At 34.9% G+C, this 24,116-nt stretch overlaps 1 protein-coding gene across 2 annotated transcripts in view; it reads left to right on the top strand.

The window, feature by feature from the left end:
- The window catches only part of LIN9 (lin-9 DREAM MuvB core complex component), an 89,350-nt gene that overhangs the window by 29,472 nt on the left and 35,762 nt on the right, over positions 1–24,116 (top strand). For both annotated transcript variants that reach the window (XM_069069103.1, XM_069069102.1), the window contains exons 2-5: positions 3,654–3,686; positions 5,938–6,032; positions 10,543–10,647; positions 19,931–20,064. In XM_069069103.1, the coding sequence (XP_068925204.1) occupies positions 3,654–3,686; positions 5,938–6,032; positions 10,543–10,647; positions 19,931–20,064 (367 nt within the window). The remainder of the gene's footprint in view (positions 1–3,653; positions 3,687–5,937; positions 6,033–10,542; positions 10,648–19,930; positions 20,065–24,116) is intronic.

Genomic DNA, 24,116 nt, shown 5'->3' with positions numbered 1-24,116 from the left:
ATTATGCTATGTTTTTTAGTTCATTTAATTTATTTTATTCTTATACCTTATTAGTTGTCTGTGATGGTTAATCTACTCCCAGGGGCTTGACTATAATAATAATAATGATGATGATGATGATGATAATAATAACATGACAATAATAATAATAACATGACAATAATAATAGCGAACAACAATAATAATGAATTACTTAAGTACTTCAAAAGATTCTTCAGACAACCTTTATTGGTTGAATAAAATTCATTACTGGTAGCTAATTTTTCTTTATATATGTATATATATATATATATATATTTTTTTTTTTGCTTTTTGGAGGGCAATTGGTGTTAAGCCCAATGTCACACAGCTAGTAAGTGTGTCAAGTGTCTGAGGCCAAATTTGAACTCAGGTCCTCCTGATTCCAGGGCCAGTGCTCTATTCATTGCGCCACCTAGCCACCCCTTTTTTATTTTATTTTATTTTATTTTTTGGTAGCTAACTTTTCAATGGCTGTCTATAACTAGCTACTGAATCATTGAATAACACACACAATGTGTCTCTAGGTCCATGTTAATAGGATCATAAGATTTAAAATGAAAAGGGACCCTAGAAATTAGTTCAACCATTTCTATCAGGAGCAGTTGACAGTGACTTGTCCAAGGTCATCCTCTTATGGTACATAAAATATAAAGGAATATAAACTGTGAATCCACAAAAAGAGATAAAGCCGTAAGCAAATGAATGATAGAGTAGAAAAAGTAGTTAACTTGGAACCTGATAGATGACTTACGTTTTAGGTTTGCTGTAAATACAGGAACTGGGTTCTTTTATGCCAAGTCCAGTACTTTTCCCATATACTTGATTGTCAAACCTAGAGTTATAATTCTTACCACCTGAGACTTGGTATAGCATTTACCTGAGTTTGTGCTGTCTTCTAGCATATCCTCAAGAATTTGGGTTCATTTTTATGCCATAATCAAGTATCAGGTTCTTGTAGAGGAATATGAATAATAATAGTACCTTATATATAATGGTGCTTTATTGTTACAATGTATTATCACATATAATGTCTTATTTGTTTCTCACTATACCTTTATATGGGGCAAATAATGTATGTAATCATTCCTATTTTGTAGGTAATAATCTCCATTTTTATAATGCTTTAAGTTTACAAAGTACTTTTATTACATACACACACACGGAGGTGGGGTGGAGTGAGTAGTGCAGAGTGGATTATTCCCATTTTAGAAAAAGGAAACAGATTTAGAGATGCTGATTCACTAGCAGGACACAGCTAGTATGTCATGGAGCATGATCACAGGTCTTCTGACTCAAAGTTGAGTGCTGCTTCCACTTTTAACTGTGCTGCCAACTTCAAACTACCTTTTCTTTCAGATTTTTAGCTTATGAACCTTCTGTTTTTTACAGGATAGTTTCCTGAATTCTGAAGAAAGATTTTAATTTGATTGCCCATGATATCACAGGCCCCCATTTTGCACTTTTAGAGAAAAAGGATTGTGGTAATTTGAGATGTTCTGTACTAAAATCATAATCTGGCTGGGGCAGAGATGTATTGTTTTTCTTTTTTAATTGAAATTGTTTTTGTTTTTACATCATTTACGTTTTCTACTTTAGATCTCCTACCACCCACTTTTAGAGAGTCATCTTTTTAAAAATAAAACATAAAAAAAAGAGGAAGGGAGAAAGTTCTGTAAAACTAATTAAAATATAAAAAAAAATCTGATCTTATATGCAGTATTTCAGTATCCATCCTCTTCCACCTCTGCAAAGAAGCAGGGATCAGTTTTCTTCTCAATAAATTTGGTCAGTTTTATTGTGCAGTATTAAATTTCAGTTCTTTTGTGGTTATTATGCTATGAATTCACATTTTTGTAGTCCTATAATATTGTTTTCCTGGTTTTGTTTACTTTGCTTTGCATCAATTCATATAAGTCTTCCCATGCTTTTTTTTATTTTCATCATGCCCATAATTTTTTATGGAAGCTAAGTGGCCTAGTGATAGAATAAACTTGAGGTCAGGAAGACTTAAGTTCAATTCATGCCTGAAACACTAGCTGTGTTATGCAAAGCAAATTGCTTAACCTCTTTCAATCTCAGTTTCTTCATCTGTAAAATGGGAATAATAATAGCACCTACCTCCTAGGGTTTTTGTGAGGATCAAACGAGATAACATTTATATAGATGCTGTTTTGCAAACTTTAAAGTACTTTATAAATATTTTAAAATATTATGGTATATGAATGCAACAGAATATTACTGTGTATTAATATTATAACAGCACAATAATACTCTGTTGCATTCATGTACCATAATTTAGTTAGGCATTTCCAAATCAGTAGACATCTACTTTATTTCCAGTTTTTACTACTACAGAAAAGTGCTATAAATATATTGTCCCAAACTCTCTGCTGATCTCCAGTCTCGTACCTCCAACTGCCTTTCAGACGTCTCAAACTGGAAGTCCAGTAGACATCTTAAACTTACTGTGCCCAAAACAGAACTTGTTACCTTTCCCTCAACTCCTGTTCAATTCCCCACTTTTCATCTTACTGTACAGGGCAACACCATCATCCCAGTCCCTTGGGTTCCTAAGTGAAGAGTTACCCAGACTCCTCACTATCTCTCACCCCCCTATGTCCAATCTGTTGCTAATGCCTGTTGATTTCACCATTGCTTCATCTCTCATATACATATTCGTGTGTGTGTGTGTGTGTGTGTGTGTGTGTGCGTGTATGTGTGTGTATACTTCTCTCCTCTGATACGGACACCACTCTAGTGTAGACCCTGATTACTGAATGCCTACTACAGTAGCTTGTAGGTGGGTCTGCCTGTCTCAAGACTCTCCAGCACATGCACACGCATACCCTCAAATAAACTTCACTGGCTTCTTACTGTCTTCAGGACCAAATAAAAAATGCTGTTTGGCATTCAAAGCCCTTCATAATCTAGTTCCCTCCTACCTTTCCAGTCTTTTCTTACACCATACTCCCCAACACATATTCTTCAGTCCAGGGACACTAGTCTCCATTCCATGAACTAGACAGTCCATCTCTCAGTTATAGGCATTTTCTCTGGCTGACCCCATACTTGGAAAGCTATTCCCTCCTCTACTCTGCCTACTGACTGTCCTGGCTTCCTTTGAGTCCCAACTAAAATCTCATCTTTTACTGTAAGCCTTCCCCAACCTGTCTTAATTCTAGTATCTTCTTCTGTTAACTATTTCCCATTTATCCCGTATATGGCAGGCTTTGTGTATACTTAATTTGTAAGTTTTCTCTCCCATTAGGTTGTGAGCCCCTTGAAGGCAGGAACTGTCTTTTGCAGCTTTTTGTATCCTGAGTGCTTAGCACATTGTCTGGCACATAGGTGTTTAATGAACGTTGACTGATTGATTGAAGTATATACTTAGTAGTGGTATCTTTGGGTCAAGAATAAAGACTTTTTAGTGATTTTTTTTTTTTTACACAACTTCAGATTGCTTTCCAAACTGATTAGAATTTTTTATAGCTCCTTCAACAATGCATCAGCATGTCCATCTTTTCACAGTCCTTCATGTATTGACTCTTCCTATTTTGGATTTCAAATTCTCTTGATATATTTGATACGAAGACTTTTTTGGTGGGCATTAATTTATTTATTTTTAATTTCAGGTTCTTCAGCAAAAGCACTTGTTAGTTTAAAAGGTAAGAAGTGTGATTTTTTAAAAATGGCCTAAATTAAAGATTGATAACTAACTGATTTAAAATTAATCTGCATGTGCACTTATTGCAAAGCAATTTTAGAAGGGCAGTCTCCATAATGTCATTAATTGGTTCTACAGAAATTAGGTAAAATGATAGTATAGGAGATTATCACATAGTGTTTTATAAGTGTGATTTCCACAGTTTTGCATCTTTATGGTGTTTAATTATAATGTATTAGGGAGGTTATTGCAACCTCATGTGGGATATGCCCATGATGTCTGTTCTTTTCTGTTAATAGATATTAATCTGATACATTATGGCTCTAGTTATTATTTAGATAACATGAATACTTTTAATTTATACAATATATTTTAGATGGATTAATCATTAGATATGTAAGAAACCTTGTTAATTCAGTTGAATTTAATAAACATTTTTCAAGTGTTCATTCTGTGCAAGGCACTAGTGACACAAATATTAGATAAGATGCAGATTCTGTCCTTTAGGAATTGTAATCATTAGGCCACAAAGGTAGGGAACCTGTGGCCTCAAGGCCACATGTGGTCTTCTAGGTCTTTGGGTATGTATGGCTTTTTGACTGAGTCCAAGTTTTATAGAACAAATCCTTTTATTAAGAGGATTTGTTCTGTGAAGTTTGGATTCAGTCAAAGGGCCACACATGAGGACCCAGAGGGCCACATGTAGTCTTGAGGCCTCAGGTTCCCCACCTCTGCCTAAGGAATTAGAATTAGGGAGATTTTTTGAGTTTTAAAAGAATCTCAAGAAAGACAGTACTCTCAGCTTTGTAGACTTTAATTATATAGTATAATTGTTCTCCTGTAATTATAATTTAATAATACATTTTTAAAGCATCTGTACTTAGAGTATTATGTACTATATAAATATTCTTGGTCCTAAGCAACTTTTCCTTATAAATATAAACTCAAAGCTAATTAGAATATATACTCAATGCTACTTTTATCTTTCTGAAGAAAAGGGCATATTAAGGACTAAATGCTTTAGTTTTTTGCACTTTCTTCTTTGGTCTTGTCCTACTTCAAGTGCATTATACTGAATTAGAATAGCTAGAATATTAGAATGTTAGAATAGCTGTTGGACAGGATTTGTTGTGTAAAGAAACTGATCAATAGAACCAACCTAAACATTCTTAGAATTACATTAATTCTTTCAGATAAATTTTCTGTTTTAGCACTCTGGAATGGTATTTTTATAGCCTAAAGTGACACTATGTCTTCCAAGATGTATGTCTGATTTTTACTTATCTGGCAGGAAAAAAATATCCTTTTCTTACTGCCTTTTCAAGGGGGCAGCTCTGGAAATGTACATATTATTTACCTTCACAAAGTAACTAATGTATTAGGTTTTTATTGCATGAAATCTTTTCTTTAATATGCTGACTTTACTATACTGTTTACTTTGCATTTTTTGGCACTAGAAAATGAGTATGTTCAACCCAATTTAATTTTCATGTGCAGGTATTTAAGATATTGAAGTAAAAATTTCAAGGTTGTCATTTTTATCCTTACATCTTATTACGCTCTACATTTTCTTGAGGTCCATAACTGTATCATCTTTGAATTTTCTATGACACCTATTACAATACCTTGCATTTAGTAAGTGCTCCATAAACATTTGTCAAATAAATGAATGTTAAAGATCTATTATAATGACTTTTTCAAATTACTTTTGGAGTTATTCAGAAAAAAAAACATCTTGTTTATATGTAGGACAATTTTTTAAAAATTGATTTGTGTTAATATGCCTTTCAGTCTCAAATATGAGGGAGCTATTTTTATTATGAGAGAAAATATTCGCATAATAAATAATGAAAGCAAAAATAAGCATCATATGGTTCCGCTCCTTTACTGATGAGTAAACTAAGGTGTTTAATAGTGGTAGCTCATTCCTATATATCTCCCTATCACATTACAAAGCACTTTATATACATTATTTAAGCTAGTGTGGTCTGAGGCAGGATTTAAACCCTTTTCTGTGCACGCAAGCGTTGTGCGCACACAAACACACACACAGAGTACAGAGAGAGATAGATGTCTGTCTGTCTATCCTATTGAGTTAGTGGAAAGGATGGGATTGGAACTGAATTTCCTGACTTTAAACCTAGCATTTTTTTACTCGTAACACATTGCCTTTTCTTCGAAGTATTTGTAAATTTTATGTCTCCATTGGATTGGATTTAAATTTGTATTAATGATGTGTAATTTTATCACAGAGGGAAGCTTATCCAGCACATGGAATGAAAAATACAGTTCCTTACAGAAAACGCCAGTTTGGAAAGGCAAGAACACAGCCTCTTCAGTAGAGATGGTAAAGAATAATATTTTTTTCTTATTTATAATGATAATGAAATTATAATTTATGTTATTAAAGAATAATGATTCTCACAGATATTATTATTGAAAGATTCCGTTTGCCTCTAGAATATTTAAGGTACTTGGATAAAAGTAGTGGATACTTTATTATTTTTTCAAATATAACTCAATCATTGAAAATGTAGTCAGTTCAATATATTGCTGCTTCAGTATTATTATTATTTTGCTTTTTGGAGGGCAATTGGGGTTAAGTGACTTGCCCAAAGTCACACGGCTAGTAAGTGTGTCAAGAGTCTGAGACCAGATTTGAACTCAGGTCTTCCTGACTCCAGGGCTGGTGCTCTATATACTGCACCACCACCTAGCTGCCCCTATTTTAAAAAAAATTTTCTGAGTATATTATTATATGTGGTTCTATGTTAGGTAATATATGTAAAATACTTAAATTTATTTGGCTTACCTCATTATCATGCTGGAAATGTTTTGAGTACAGTCCTAGTTACAGTCCAACTCTATTTCCCTAAGTCTTGATCTAGACTGGTTACTTGGTGATGAATTCTTTGGTCATGACAACACATGAAACAAAGAAATAATACAAAATAAGCATCAATCCTTTGTATCCTCCTCTGACTTCCACAATGAAAAGGGAGCAGCCAGCAGTGGTAAGACTCACACAATTTTTAGGCCGTCTATAGTTAACTATGGGTATTCTAAATGTGAGATACTTATCAAATGACCAATGAATGTCAGTTTTGACAAGTAAAAACATAAGAAATAAAGTTGTGGCTAAATGGAATTATGGAAAAGCAAATGTTAAGTGGTTGATGAAGTTGGTTTTATTGTATATCCAAAGGTAGCAAGAAAAATCATTTCATAGAACATTTGATCATCTTGTATTTCAGTGCCCATATTAAGTATTTGCAAAAAGCTCACCATGAAAGTAATTACAGCTTATGTGTTAATTTGTATTGCAAAGTATGAAGAAAAATTCTCCAAAGAATTCAATGATACCTTACATTTTAAATCAACATATACTTTAATGGCTTGCTGATTGCAATGTAAAACATGTGCGGACAGTAAGAAATATGTTGGAAAATGTGAATTACAAATAAAAAATCAAAGAAGTGAAAGACTTGCTACCTAGAAGCCTCTTACTTATATATCATGAATACTTTCTTCAAGAAAATAATGAGCAGGTATTAGAGTCGGTGAGAAGCAAATAAACTTACAAAAAGTGAAATTGATCATATTTTAGCAGGTAGAAAATAACTCAGTACTGGCATGAGACTCATTCTTGAATCCACTATTTGTGATAATCAATGATCACCAACTTGTTAGGACAGAGATCTATTTGTGTACAGTTAGAGCAAAGGCAATTAGTACAAAGCTGAGAAAATAGGAATTAGAAAAGGAGCATACAATTAAAACAGCTATTTAAACAGATTACCAAGGACAAAAAAATGGAATGTGGATGAAAAAGATGACACAGACTATAATACTTTCATACAGAAGTTTAACTGATGCAAATGAATAACTATAACAAGGTAGCCAAAGAACCTAAAAAGTACCTTTGTGTGCTGACACTTGACTAACTTCCAAGTGGAATGAGAGAACAGCCAAAAGGTATATACCATTGTATGATACAAACTACTTTGTAAAATTGTATATGGAAATGTTCTTTGGGGGGGTTGAGGGTGTTCATTAAGTTCATTTTTCAAAAGATTAAGAAGAAAATTTATAAAAAAAGAATAATGGAATGTTTTTTGGACAGTATTACCTTATAAAACAGAGAGAAGTAATGGAGGATAAAAGCAATTTAAAGAAGGTTTGGTGAGAGACTCAACTAAGCAATATCCTCCAGAGAGCATTTAGGGATGAAAATGAAAGTAGGACAATAGAAGAAAAATGAAAAAGATTTACAAAGATATTGATGACAAGCTCTTTTCTTTGTAGTCAAGGACATTGGAACCACATAGTCATATAACAACCCACATTGTTTATAGAGAAGAGAGAAATGGTATTAAAGAGAACAGAGATAATAAAAACAGCCAGATTAAACCAAATCTCTACATGAGTTCCATGCTAAAGGTGATAAAGTTGCAAATGCATAGATTCATAAGATATCTGAAGGAAAGGAAGATAGGAAAAGTATATTAAAAAATCCTGGACTGGATTAGTACTTTTTAAAAGGTTATTTAGAGAATGTGAATGACTTATTGCCAACTTTCCCATGTACTTACTTTTTTTTATGATGGTAATCTGCGTATGAATTGAGAGCATCCTCAATAAAAGTATTAGTATTATTAGAGACAGGCTTTTACAAGTAATATTCCACCTGGAGGACATAGTTACCATTACGCAATTGACTGAAAGATGTATATCTTGCTATGCTTATTGTTTATTAATTATCTTAAAAACCCTTTGATTCAGTAGAGCATAATACACTGCTTTTTCACTGCTTTTTAAAAAATGTTCTTCCAACAAGGTATCTTCTATGCATATCTCAAAATTATTCAAGATTCCATGAAAGATATTGCAACAGAAAGAATTTTATTTGACCTACTGATCATTCATGTTAAGCAAGACATAATTTAGGGAGATGTATGCTTAACAAAGGTGTTTGCTACTCTCATTGAGAAAATCCAAGAAAGAATTCAAATTCAAGAAGGATTCCGTATGACTAGTGATGGTCTCCAGATGCTTCTATTTGTTAATGATATCATGCTAATTGCATGTACTGGCCCTATAGTATTGCAGAAACTTTTAGATGAGAATCTACCACTCAGTAGTTTGGTATAACCATGAAAAACCAAATGGATGAAGAATACATATTGTCCAGACTATGAAATACAGTTAGATTGAAAACCTATGGCATCTTTCCATCTGTACATGTATTTGTCTGTATGTCAATAATCTTGGCAAGCCACTCCATATGTTGGATAAGCTGGGTCCAAAATAAACAGGATGAGCAGTTTGGATTGTCTTTGGGAAAAAGTAAAACTCCCTTTTTTTTTTTTTTTTGCCAAAGGGAAAACAAACACAAACTTGAATAGCAACAGCAATGAAGTATTAATTGCTCAGTATGCCCTTCTGATTTTTCTTTTTTTTTTAAATTACATTTAATTTTTTTCAATTAGCAAAAATCTATTTTCTCTCCTATTTCCCCTACTGGAGGCTAGGAGAGAAATTTATGATAAGCACAGTTAAGCAAAACAAATTCCCACTTTGGCCATGTCCAGAAAATGCCTGTTTTATTATGCACCCTGAGTCTATCATCTCTCTCTTAAGAGATGGGTGGTATGCTTTGTCATCATTTGGAATTGGAGTTGGTCATTGTGTTCATCAGAGTTCTTAATTCTCTCAAAGTTGTTTGCTTTTGCAGTGTTGTTTTTATTGTATAAATTGTTCTGGTTCTGCTCACTTCACTTTGCATTAGTTCATACAGGTTTTCCTAGGTTTCTTTGAAACAGTTCCTTTCATCATTATTTCTTTTCTTTTCTTTTTTTTAGAGGAGGGAAGGCAAGGCAATTGCCCCAAGTGACTTGCCCAAGGTCACACAGTTACTTAAGTGTCAAGTGTCTGAGGATGAATTTGTACTCAGGTCCTCCTGACTCCAGGACTGGTGCTCCATTCACTGCGCCACCTAGCTGCCCCAAAAGGCCACCTTTTTAATACCAGTATATTTCTATTGTTGCATATCTGTAAAGCATGGAACACTAGTTTCCAAAGAATTTAAACTGGATATAATTCAGTGGAGTCATACGTGATGATGATAAGTACATCACAAGATATAACAAGTAACAGTGAGGAACTAGAATAAAGAATATCATCAGTACTTTTATGATTGAAGAAGAGGGGCTAATCATGTGGCAAAAACAAGACCAAAGGATAGCCACGCCTTGTGTTCGACTGCTACCTCATAATGTATCAGGACAAAGTGAGAAAGACCTCTGCCACCTTAGGTGAACCCCCTGCGGCAAATCTGTGGGATACAAATTCAAGAGTTGCATATGATGGGTTGCCAGTTTGTATTTTTAAAAAGGAAATATGCACTGATAAGATCGTAGATCATTTTGAGTACTTGAGAATTTTGTGCTCAAGAAACTTACAGTAAAAACAAATAGAGATTTAAACAATCAAATAGAAATAATAATGGAATAAATAATGAACTACATTTTTTATACACCAAGCAAAAGTACATTTTAGAGGTAGATGATATGGGTAAATAACCTTGTGATTGGTATGATTGTCATTTGGGGACTTTGCTTCTGTTCCTGCCCAACCAAGTCCCAGGCTGATGGAGTAGAACTGAGATGGGAGGATTTGGAAACGAATCATGTGAAAGTATTTGTCTGGCTGTTTTCTATAATCTTTGGCATTTTATCTTTCATTGGCATTTCTAATGAAGTCATGGCTATATCATCCTGTTGTGGGAATATATAGCATATATAATGGAAAATTATTCTTGATTTTTCATTTAATTCTTTTACATTTATGTCATATAGCCCTTCAGAAATTCAAAACGAAGCCGTCTTTTTTGTGAAGATGATGAGAGACAATTAAATACAAGGTCCCCTAAAAGAAACCAGAGAGTTGCAATGGTTCCACAGGTATGTGTGAGTCAAAAGAATTTCCTAAAATGAAAGAAGAATAGAAGTGTAGCATAATACAGTTTGAGCCAGCATTTTATAAATTTCTGGGAAATAAGTTAGTTACAGAAATGGTATCCAAGATTCATTCAATGATACCAAAGTGATACTCTTTTATTTCTGTTTTCTAGCTCGGTTTTTGTGTCACTTATCAATAGAAAGTTATTACTTCATTATAAACTTCACACTTGAAAGACAATCCTACACCCTTCCTCTTCTCTCTTAGGCATAGCAAATAATAAATAAATAGATTTGGCAATATGAGAGCCTGTTTTTTTCCTCTAATGGAAATGAGGAAAAATAAGTCATGCACAGTATTACTGAGGAAGCATGTAGTCCCTTTTCGTTTTTAGCTCAAAGAAGATAGTGTATGGAGTGAAATCAGATAAACTCTTTCACTATTAGCATCCCTGTTCCTTAAGTTGATGATCTGTATTTTAAATTTTAAATAAGAAAGAAAAGAAGCTAAGCAAGGAAGTATTGAATGTAGTAATGCTGTAATAGTGCTTATGAGAACAAGTTAGAACAGTCAGTCTTATTGGCAGACTCTGTTTCTCAGTACAACCACATTTCTGACAGCAGCCTTGAAAAATGGATCATTGTAATGTAGATTTTATTTTCCCAACATTGTTATGATTGAGTTGTGTTTCAGATCACAGGGAGACCAAATTAGAGAGGTAATCAAGAGTAGTTTATAAAATTGAAGAAATAGCAACAATATACTCCATAGAAATTTGAAATAGTGAAACCATGTCCTCATTGCTATGAAATGGCTGGAAATGTAACCTTACTTAGGAGCAACTAGATGGTACAGTGGTTAGAGCACTGGACTTGGAACCAGGAAGACTTATCTTCATGAGTTCAAATCTGGCTTCAGACACTAGGTATGAGAACCCTGGGCAAGTTACTTAACCCTCTCTTCTTCAGTTTCTCATTTGTAAAGGAAGTTGGAGAAGGAAATGGCAAACCACTTTAATATCCTTGCCAAGAAAACTCCAAAATGAGGTCATGAAGAGTAAAACACAATTGAAATAACTCAACAAAAACCAAAACCTTGTGTATACAAGAAACTTGAATGTACTTTTTTGGAGAAAATTTTTTTATATTTTATTGTTTTTTCCAAGTGTATGTAAAAACAATTTTCACATTAATTTTTTGGTTTGTTTTTTGGAGGGGGGAAAGGCAAGGCAGTTGGGGTTAAGTGACTTGCCCAAGGTCACACAGCTAATAAGTGTGTCAAGTATTTGAGCCCAAATTTGAACTCAGGTCCTCCTGACTCCAGGGCTGGTGCTTTATTCACTGTACCACCTAACTGCCCCTGTCTTTAAAAATTTTGAGTTCTAAATTCCCACTCTTCCCCTCTCCCCTCCTTGAGAAGGGAAGCAGTTTGTTACAGATTATACATGTGCAATCATACAAAACGTATTTTTATTTTAGCCATGTTGCAAAAGAAAACACCCTCAAGAAAAATAAGGAAAGTTTTAAAAGGTATGCTTTAGTTTGCATTCAATTCTTTCTCTGGAGGTGGATAGTATTTTTCATCACAAGTACTTTGGAATTGACTTGGATACTGAGAAGAGCTAAGTCATTCACAGTTGATCATCATACAGTATTGTTGAAACTGTTCAATATTCTGGTTCTGCTCACTTTACTTTACATCTGATCTTATAAGTTTTCCCAGGCTGTTCAGAAAGCATTCCCCTTGTCTTTTCTTAGAGTATAGTATTCCATCAGAATCATCTACCACAGGTTGTTCAGCCTTTCTACAATTGATGGGCATCCCTAATGATTTGCATATAGTACACACAGTAATTAGTCTTACTCTATGTTGTATTTGAACTTTAAAACTAATGTGAAAACCATAATAAATATCAACTGAACTTGTAATATTAATTTTGCTTGCCCTCTTAAGAATTTAAAAGGATTTAGAGGAGAGAATTGTTTGAATAGCCCATTTTTCTTCATTTAAGTAAATTTTTATTGATGTTTTTTGTTTTTTACATCACCTAGATTTTCCCTTTTTTCCTTTCCTCTCCCATAATAAAGAATTTTTCAAAAGAGAATTAAAAAATTCGGCAAAAGTGATAAAGACATCAAAAGAAAAACTCTTGCAATATGTGATGTGCTGTGTCATTAGACACCTATTCCCCACCTATGCAGAGGAAGGAGTGAGGTATCTTCTTATGTCTTCTTTAGTGTCCCATTTATTTTAAGCTTTTACTTTTTTCAATTAAATTTCTCTCTCTCTCTTCTTTCTATCTCTTTCTCCCTAATGAAAAAGGAAAACAAGACACTCATGATAAATATACATAGTCGAACAAATCCCATGTTGACCATACCCAGTAATGTGTGTCTAATTCTGCATTTTTGTCCATCACCTCTTTGTCAGGAGGTCTTCATTATCTCTGGAATCATGGATGATCATTGTGTTGACCAGAGTTGTTAAAACATTCAAAACTGTTCATTTTAACATTGTTACTATATTATAAATTGTTCTCCTGATTGCACTTATTTTAGTCTGGCACAGTTCTTACAAGTCTTCCCAAGTTTATTCTGAGACCATTTTCTTCATCATTTCTTATAACACTATTGTATTCCATCACATTCATATACTATAATTTGTCTAGTTATTCCTCAACAGATGGACACCCTCTTAGTTTCCATTTCTTTACCATGACAAAAAGAGCTACTATAAATATTTTTGTATATATGTCCTTTTCTTCTTCATTTGACCTCATTGGGGGAGAGGGCTAGTAGTGATGCTTCTAGGTGAAAGGATATGCAGAGTTTAGTATAATTAAGGATGCATATTTCCAAATTACTTTTCTGGAAGAACACAAAACAAATACAACACAATATCTTAACATCAACCTCTAGCATAATTTACAAGGCTAACCGGAATGGGATTCCCAAGGAGCAGGAAGAATCTATGATCCTACAGGTCAGAATGTGTATTTTTAGTTTTGAAGCTCAGTCCTCCAGTTATACTGTAAGGGCTTTTATGAAAGTTGCACTGATGTAATTCATAAAGAAATTGACTTAAAATGACAGATCCTAAGCCCTTTATCTCTGCTTCACCTACTATCATGTGAATCTCTGAAGGCAGGTCGTTTATGGAGAATTTAGAGGAAAGTACAGATTAAAAACACAAAGAAAGTGGTATGGAAGGATTATAATAGGAATACTCATAGTGATCTTAATTTTTTCTGTGAAGCAGGATGATAAATCATCTGCTGTAGGAATGAGTTAGTGTTTGGAACAATTGTACCAGACAATAAGACAAGGAATGGGTTTGAGTAAAAGAACAGCTGAGCAGTAGTGAATGCCCAACTAAAGTCATATGCAATTAATTTTATAGTATGTGAAATCCAGTTAGTCTAATGGTTTTCACCAGGAATGTTGAACAACTGGAAAAGGAAATGAACGCTAGGGTTAACAAGCATTAAGAAACCAACTAAGTCTTGAAAGTGAAGCATTCCAAAGCTAGGTTAGATATAGAATCAAATGAAACTAAAATGAATTAGCAAGTGAAAAGCAAATAGCATCTATAATCAGGTGTGTTTTTCTTTTAAGGCAAGTATCTGTTTCATCAAGGACATTAGAGCAGTCATTCAGTTGACAAGTGTTTTCTAAGGGCTTACTATGGGTTAGACACCATGGTAAACACTGGGGATACAAAGGAAAAGAAAGAGGAAAAAAAAGTTCCTGCCCACAAGGAGTATACATTTTTAAAAATTTTTTTTTAATGCTTTATTAACTTCTGATTTAAATCATTCGTTTAGGAGTATACATTTTAATGGATAAAACAAATAAAAATTGCTGGGCAAACACAACAGATAGAAAATAAGTGGCAGGGAAAGGCTTTAGCAGCTGAAGGGACATGGAAAAGCCTCCCACAGAAGGTAGAATTTGAGCTGAGTCTTGAAGGAATCTGGGGAAATGAAGAGGTGAAAATGACTGGGCAGAAACTTCTGAGTGGGTATGAGGACAGCCAAAGCTAAGGCATGGAGATGTGATATGAAGTGATGAGTTTGACAAATTGCAAATGGGTCAGTGTAGCTAGATCTTACCAGACATGGAAGGGAATAAAATACAAGAACGCTGAAATGATAGGAAGGGGTCAGGGTTATGAAGAGCTTGAAATGTCAGATGAGTTTACACTTGATACTCGAGATAGTAAGGAGTTCCTGAAATGAACTCAGTGAGTAGAGGATATAGATAGAAAACTTGTTTCCAATATATTTAGTATTAATAAATAACAGGTAAATTCTTAATATGTTGCTGGTATCTTTACAACAAAGGATTCTTTAAAATAAAATTACATATAATCTATAAGACCAGTCTTTATAATCTGATTGTAATTAATTTTCCTGTGGTAAAGTGTAACATGTTTTCTCTAAGTAATGCTTTTTTCATTCTACCTTTCCCTGTGCCTTACAACCCTTAACCTTGTTCTTCTTTCTCACTGTGACTTACCCCCAACTTCTTTCCTAGATCATTATACCCACATGGGCAACACTCTCCTTTTTACCTTCTCTCAGCATTTGAGTGAGGCAGCTCAGCTTTGCACTTTCTTTTCCATTTATTGTCTCTACCCCTTCTCTGATAAACTTTGCCTTGCCAAACCCCAACCGTAGATTATTCCCATTATCTGTCTTCTTTGCTCTCACTCATATACTGTTGAACAAAGCAGGAAGAAATCACAAAACTGTGCTGAGTCCACTACAGATTTATATCATCTAATCTCAACCGGGCCCTCATTTCAGCAAGGCATTTTTCCCCTCCCTTCTCCATCTGTCATTGCACTTTCCATACCAACTTTTCCAAACCTTATTTCTTCTCAAGTATCCCATAAAACACCTTCTCCACCCTCTTAACTGAGGACTTCGGTCATACTTCACCAAAGAAACCATTGTTAACATTTACAGACATTTCATCTTCTCATCTCATATCATCCAGACATATTACCCTACTTCCTTCTCCTTTACTCCTGTCTCAGATGAAGAGTTGCCCTTTCACCCTCTTTAATCTTCAATTTCTACCTACTGGTTTTTTCCTTAGTGCTGACAAATATGTATTTGTCTTCCTCATCCTTAAAAAACTCTTACTTGGAAGATGGCAGAATAGAAGCAGGTCCTCCGCACAGCTCCCAGCTTCCACCTTCCCCAATTCATTTAAAAGGGGACTCTAAACAAACTTTGGAGCTACATAACCACAAAATGACACAGAACAGGAAGACAAAAGGGAATGAGTCAACCTTATTCTCACTGAATTTGGCTTGGGGAGGGAGTGAAATACACACTAAATAGGGTATCTCACCCTACAGGAGAGTAGGGGGGAAGGGGATGAGAGGGGGGATGATGGAAGGGAGGGCTGGCTGGGGGGCAGGGAAGTTGGAAGCACCCACTATTGAAAAGGGACGGGATCAAAGTAGAGAATAGAACAAGTGAGGTGGGGTAGGAGGGAGGGAAATATAGTCAGTTTTTATAATATATCAACTATGTTAATGTATTGCATAAGGTACACATGTACAACCTGTACTAAACTGCTTATCTTTCCAGTAAGGGCGGAAGGGAATGAATCTGGAATTCAAAGTTTTAAAATCAAATGTTTTTATACACACACACACACACACACACACACACACACACTATTATTAATACTATTTTACATGTAATTGGGAAATAAGATATACAGGCACTGGGGCATAGAGATCCACCATGCCCTACTGGAAAAGTCAAAGGGGGTATGAGAAGATATGGGAGAGAGCAGATTGGAGGAGGGGATATCTTGTGGGACTGCTGTTTTGGGGTGGTTGATAGAGGAAAAACGGGGAGAAAATGTGTAAGTCAAAATCTGGCAGAAATGAATGATGTAAATCAGAAGTTAATAGTAAAGCATTTGAAAAATGAAAAAAAAAAAGTTCCAGTATTCAAGAATAAAAATGATGATATTCAGTAGGGAAAAAAAACCTACTTGGTCCTGCTATCTCTGCTTTACTGTCATCCTTTATCTTTTTGTCTTATGGCTAAATTGCTTTACAAAGCCATTTGCAGTAAGTGCCTTCATTCCTCTCCTTTCACTCTCTTCTAAACTCTTTGCAGTCTGGCTTCAGCCCTCATCATTTATCTCAAACTGTCTTCTCCAAAATTATCAGTGATCTCTTAATTGCCAAATCTAATGACCTTCATCCAATTCTTATCCTTATATCCCTTTCTTCATTGACCTTTTAATTATCTTCCTGTGTATTTTTTCCTCTAGACTTTCATGCAGGTGCTCCCTCTCCTTCCTCATCCTATCTGTCCAGCTTCTATTTCTTAATCTGCTTTGTGGATTCCTCTTCCAAGTTATAGCAACTAATGCTGGTTATCCCCTAAGGCTTTGTCCTGGACTTTCTGTTCTTCTCTGTATCTAACTGTGATTTCATTGGCTTCCACTGGTTCAATTACCATCTCTATGCAAATGATTCCCAGATTATATAGCCAAGTATTTCTTCTTGGTTAGTTCTCTGTCACCATATGCCAAACTGAAAAGGTAGGAGGGGACTAGGTTAGAAAGGGCTTTGAATCCCAAATAGCATTTTGTATTTGGTCTAGGAGGCATGAGGAAACCACTGGAGTTTATTGAGTAGTAGAAAGAAAGGGATGACATGATCAGATCTACCCTTTAGGCTGAATGGAGAATGGATTAGAGTGGGGAGAGATTTGAGACAGGCAGACCCACCTCCAAGCTATAGGCATTCAGTAATGTGGGCCTACACTAGAGTGGTGGCAGTGTCATATACATGTGAATATATATGAGAGATGTTGCAAAGGTGAAATCAACAGGTCTTAGCAGCAGATTGGATATGGGCGGTGAGAGTAGTGAGGAGTCTGGTATAACTCTTCACTTATTAACCCAAGGGACTGGGATGATGGTGTTGTCCTGTACAGTAAGAGGAAAGGTGGGGAATTGAACAGGAGTTGAGGGAAAGGTAACAAGTTGTGTTTTGGGCACAGCAAGTTTAAGATGTCTACTGGACTTCCAGTTTGAGACATATGAAGGGCAGTTGGAGGTGTGAGATTGGAGATCAGCAGAGTTTGGGCCAGGATAGGTAGATCTGAGAATCATCAACATAGAGATGATAATTAAATCCATGGAAACTGTTATCACCAGGTGAAATAGTAGTATAAAGGGAGAGAAAAGAGAGCCCAAACAGAACCCCGAAGGACACATATGGTTAAAGGGCATAAGAAGATTGTGCAAAGGAGGCAGAAGTAGTGGTCTGATAAGTAGGCAGAAAACCAAAAGAGTAGTGTCCTGAAAACCTAGAGAGATGGGAGTATAAAAGAGGAAAGATTGATCAGCAATGTCACAGACTGTAGAGGGGTCAAGGAGAATAAGGATGAGAAAAAGCCACTGGATTTCGCTACTAAGAGATCAATAATTTTGGAGAGGAATTTCAGTAGAAGGATAAAGATTAGAAGGGATGAAGAAGAGTGAAAGTTTAGAAAGTAGAAGCACCTATTGTAGATGGTCTTTTCTAGGAGTTTAGCTACAAGGACAGAAGAGATATAGGATGTTTGTTCGCTGGAATAGAAAAATTAAGTGAGTTTTTTTTTTTTAAGATAGGGCAGACATGGGCATATTTTTAGGCAGTAGAAAATAAACCACTAGACGGAGAGAATGAAAATAAGTGAAAGATTGGGGGATGACATTAAAATAATGTGGCAAAGTTCTCGGCTGAGAGAATATTGGGAGCCTTGGAATGTTTGAGGAAGAATGAAAAGTTTTGGGTTTGCTACAGTGGAGAGTGAGTTGATATAAGGTAGATATAGGATTGCTTAGTGACAGTGCAGGCACAGTTGAGATTGTGTACCATAACTTTGTAGTGGACGTAGTTAAAAGTAAGTGATTTTTTCTACCTTCACTTTGATTTAGCCGTACATGTAGGAGGGAAGGCAATGAATTAAGAGAATGACCCACCGTTGAGGGTTGGCCAGATGAAATCGCAATATGAGGAATAGGGACTCAAGAGAAGGGGACATTTGAACACATTTTATCAGAAATTTATATAATGCAGTCATTATTGTTGAATGGCTTATAAACTGAGTCTGAAGACCATTCCAAAATTCTTGAGCAATTGGAGCATGATTGGAATGAGTAAATAGTGTCTAGCCAAGACTATTGAAGTAGATAACACTCAAAAAGCCCCACCCTTATAATCATAGAATATATATATAGAAAAAAAGATCTAAGAGTCTGAAGGAAGAAAAGGGTAGGGATAAAAGCTGTATGTAGTCTCCATATATGCTCCTTATTTGTCCATTACATGCCTTTTCATTTGATAGTTCACTGTTATAGAAACATATTGATTGTGAATTTTTGTTCTTCCCCATCGCCAGAATTCTGGTTTCTAGCAACTCTACTATCTATCTACTTCTATTAAAATTACACTGCAGTAAAAAAGTCAGAACACCCTATGGAATTTGTTGTAACATATTATGACCTTTAGAAAAGAAAATTTGAATTTACTAATAAAAACAGTCTTCTGGTTTAAAACTTATTCTTTCCCTCAGGGTTTTGTTTTTTGCTTCCATTAGAAAAAACTTCAAAAAATACGATAATAGCATTCCAAAGTTAGTTTGTGTATAGTCAGATCATTGGCTTGGTAGAGCAAAGATCAAAATCAACAGTGAATTTGAAGAGTAAAAATGAGAAGATCTTTTTGGCCTCTTTATTCTTTATCATATGCAATACCCCTCTTTGGGAGTTGAAAGAAGGAGAAACACATTTGGAAATAAAGGTGATATAAAAGCAAGAGATCACCAAAATATATTTTTTTAAATATATGACTGGAAAAGTAGGTGGGTTGGTCATGGAGCAAAATGAGGAATCTCTGTGTTAGGAGGAAATAGTTTTACCTGCCCCTTCTTATACTGTGACTATCATTGGAGATACTGCCAGCATTGATAAGATCTTAGATCCTTTTTCATACGTTTTCAAACATCAGGACATTATCTGAGATGGAGAATAAGACAATTATCAAGTTTTTTTTTCATGATATATTTTATGAAAACCTTTAGACCGAAAATTAGAATAAAATAATCAAAACTCATATTAGTGAAAAAAATTAAGCTTAGGAATTTTGAATGTTTTATAAAGTTGTTTTACAAAACTATTTCCCTTTTTTACAAAGGATCATAGATATCTGTCTTCACTTAAGAAACTAAATTTCAAATAATCTTTGTATTTCATTTCCTAGAAATTCACAGCAACAATGTCAACACCAGACAAGAAAGCTTCACAGAAGATTGGCTTCCGTCTACGTAACCTTCTCAAACTTCCTAAAGCACACAAATGGTGTATATATGAATGGTTCTATTCAAATATAGATAAGTATGTATTATGTGTTATACTAATTTGAACTATAAATTTTTCAAGCATTATAAATTGAAATCTTATTTATAGATGTTTGGTCCTTAGTATTCTTTTTTAGATGAGATAATTTTTTAAAATGCCTTGCACATAGTAGGTGCTTTAAATGGTTATTTTCTTTAGTCTTTTAGATAAAATTCTCTGTTCCTTCTCAAATAAACCTTCTACTTTACCCATAGTTTTCTAGATTTTTCTTTCTCCTTTTTTTGAGAAAGGAGTTGGAAGATCCGTTGATGAATTAAATGAAAGGATCTTTTTAATGTGATTTTTAAAGGACAATAGTGGAGATACTAAAAAATGAACATTCTGTTAATTTTTCAAAGACAGATTAATATCTGCAGTTAAAGATCTCTTTTGAGGGGGTTTATGTTAGTTTGATGATACAGACATGATTGGTGATAAAAATTATTCAGATAGCATTTTGGAAAATATTCTTACTTTCTTCAAAAGAAGTACTCAAAGAACTCCCTAGTAGGTGTCCTGTATAGAATCAGGAAGAAATTAGGAAATATTTGATTGAAACTTGGCCACATAGCTATAAGAACTATGGGAAAAATTCTGAAAATTTTGATAGTCATTTGCTAGAAACCTGTTTTGTTGACTAATTGCTGTCTTATAACTTCTCTGATTTATTGGTACCTAACTGATAACCTAATTCCATTCTAGTCTAGAAACTTTGAGTTCCATGAAAATGTACATTTGAATTGGGTCAGGCTCAAGGGATTCAAAACTACTTTGTGTTAAGAAATATAATGATTTCTGGGCCCAAGTTGGTTCCTGGTTTTAGAGAATTCTGAGTGAGATGGTTTCTTGCCCCTCTCCAGGTTTCTAATGAGTTTGGAAAGATTTTTGAGGGTAATGTTTTATCTGAATCACATAATCAAAATCATAGAATCTCAGCATTAAAAGAGACTTGAGTGGCCACCTGGAGCTGAGCAACAATCCTTTCTACAAAAATACTTCACAATATCTAGTCTTTGCTTGAAGATTTCTAGTACCTATGCAAACCTATTCCAATTTTAAAGGGATAACAGAAAGTAACTCTTCTTGTTCAGGACATTTTCCTTGAATCAGACATATAACTATGCCTCCCTAAAACTTCCGTCAGTTGCCCTTGTAAGATTCTGTCTCCTAAAGCCAAGAAGAACAAGTCTCTCCCTTCAAATGTTTAAAGACAACTACCATAGTTTCTTCCTCCCGCTTCAAAGTCTTTTATTCAGCCAAAAGAACCCCAGTTCCTTCAGCGGAAATTCAAATAGCCTAATCTCTGGGCCTTCACTGTTCTTGTTAGCCTCCTCTGGACGTAATCTGTCTATTCTTTTCTCAATTATGACACCAAGGACTGAAGACAACATTACATAATGTAGTGTGGCTGGAGCATACTACAGTAGGACTATCACTTTCATAATCCTACTCACTCTGCTTTTCTTAATATAATCTATTAACATTTTTTGATTCATTATCATCACCACCATCATCAGCTAACATTTATGTAATGCTTATTATGTGCCAGGCACTTTCCTAGGCACTTTATAATTGATCCTCACAACAACCTTGGGAGGAAGGTACTATTATTATTCCCGTTTAACATTTGATGAAACTGAGGCAAAAAGAGGTTAATTGACTTGTCCAGGGTCACACAGCTAGTAATTACATAAAGCCAGATGTGCTCTGGTCTTCCTAACTCCAGTCCTGGTGCTCCATCCACTGCATAATTAATTGCAGTTTTTTCAGATAAACTGCTGTCAAGCTATGCCTCTCACATCATTTACTTGAGAGGTTGATTGTTTTTAAATGGAGTGCAAGAATTGGGGACATTTTCATATCTTACTTACCGTGTTTCCCCGATAATAAGACACTGTCTTTTTTTTTTTTTTTGGACAGAAAAACACCAGAGGGCTTATTTTCAGGGGAGGGCTTATTTTAATGAACATTGACAGCAATTTTAATAAACAGGTAAATGTGAACAAAAAAATGTACCTTTATTCAATAAGCAAATCACTGGGGAAGAACAGGATGACGCGCTCACTGCTGCAGCTCTGATTGGATGCAGCTCGGAGCGCGGCGTGCGTTTCACGGCGGGGGGACGGTGCATACGGAGGGTACCGTAATGTAGCGTGTAGCACAGGGGATCACCTTCACTACAGTAGCAATCTCAATAGGGCTTATTTTAGAGGAATCTTACACAGTAAGGGGAGGGCTTATTTTCGGGATAGGTCTTATTATCAGGGAAACACGGTATGTATCTTTTGAAACTTGTAGTGCGTTGATTAGTTTCGTAGCATCTGCATTGACCTCTTAAGACAGCTCTCCCTTTTGTTCATCATCAGAATTATTTTTCTTTGTATTTTCATTATTTTATTCTTGAGAGCCTCCCATTCCTCACGGGCAGGCTTCATCTAGAGAATATAATGTGCTACTAAGAATATATAAAGCTATCTCTTTTTTTATTAAGTATTCTAGAACTGAAGGTATTCTGTTGATCCTTTTTCCAAACCTTTGAAATTAGCTTTTTTTTTTCTTTTTTAAAGCAATCAGGGTTAAGTAACTTGCTCAAGGTTACATGGCCAGTTATTTTTGGGTGTGGTGCTGAGTATCTGAGCTCAGATTTGATCCCCAGGTCATCCTGACACTGGAGCCGGTGCTCTTACTCTCTGTGCTACCTGGCCGCCTGAAATTAGCTTTTCCCAAATCTAGGCTACATCTACATATCAGACTAGATTTGTTTTTCCTTTCCTTTTTTTAAATCACAAATTTTTGGATGGTGTAGTCACTTCACAAACAAAATAGCATCATTTCTACTTTACCCACCAATGCAAACCCTTGGCCCCACCCCACCCCCTCCTTTTTTTGGTAAGAATTACTTTCAAAATAATAGTTTCCCTTGTTGGTTACTCTTCTTTTTAAAGGATCATTTTAACAGGACCAGTGCTACCTACCTCCTGTCAAGGAGGTGATGGATTTAGATGCAGAATGAAACACATTTTTGGACACGGCCAGTATGAAAATTTGTTTTGCTTGACTATGCTTACTTGTTAGAAGGGTTTCCTTTTTCTTATTTCTTTTTCTTTTCTCATGGAATTGAGGAAAAATTGGAGGGAGAAAAAATAATTTTTCATAATTGAAAACAAATTTAATTTAAAAAAGTAAAGTTATCAGTAAGTCAAAAAATAGGTGACTATTCTGTTTTGGGGGGAGAGTTCCATCCAGATATCTTTGTATTCTTAGCGTCTAACATAGTACCTGTTCTAGGATAACTACTTAATAAATGTGGTATGGAATTAAGTGTCAAGTAAGTCCAAGTTCTCTATGACTCTTATATTATTCTTCTGTGCCAAGCTTGTGATTTGTTTCCCAAACTCATCCATTTCCTTCTTCTCTCTGGAGAACTGTATTTTAATGACAATATCACTACTGTTTTATTTCCACTGATCTTCATTCAACTTCCTTTTATGCTGTTTTCTCCTATTCCTCTTTCATTTGCAAATATGTCTTTTTAATAGGTGGTGCTCGTCTTCAATCTTTTTACCTATCATTTTTTTAGTATAAGGAATACCCTTCCATATTCCAATTGTAAATCCTCTCCTGCCAGATCTCAGTTGTATCAATGAGACCAAATTCATCTTCTTGTACTAGGACCTCTGGTTGATCTTACTTTTTAAACATGTATTTTTGTGACCTATTTCATTTTTACATTGCCTAGATTTCTTCCTGTATTTTTCTTCCTTCTCAAAGATCCATTAATTTTTTTTAAAAGAACATATTGAAAAAATCCTTTATCATATATATAATGTCCCATACTCATGGCTCCTGACTGTTGCAGTGGAACAGGGAGAAGTGTCTTCTGCCTGTTCTGAGACCAAGCTTTTTCTTTATAATTTTCCAGTATTCTATTTCAGTTGTTTTGTGATTCTTGTTTTAAACCATTTTTGTTGTAGTCATTTTGTATGTTTTCCTGACTCTCCTTAAATCATTTTGCACATTTTCATCTTGAGTCTTTATCCATGTTTTTC

Source organism: Petaurus breviceps, unplaced genomic scaffold, assembly GCF_028583685.1.
Source record: "Petaurus breviceps papuanus isolate PSGF00001 unplaced genomic scaffold, PetGlider_PUasm1.0 90778, whole genome shotgun sequence".
Taxonomy (NCBI): domain Eukaryota; kingdom Metazoa; phylum Chordata; class Mammalia; order Diprotodontia; family Petauridae; genus Petaurus; species Petaurus breviceps.
Note: the sequence above shows the minus strand (reverse complement) of the source record. Positions and strands in the feature narration are given on the sequence as shown.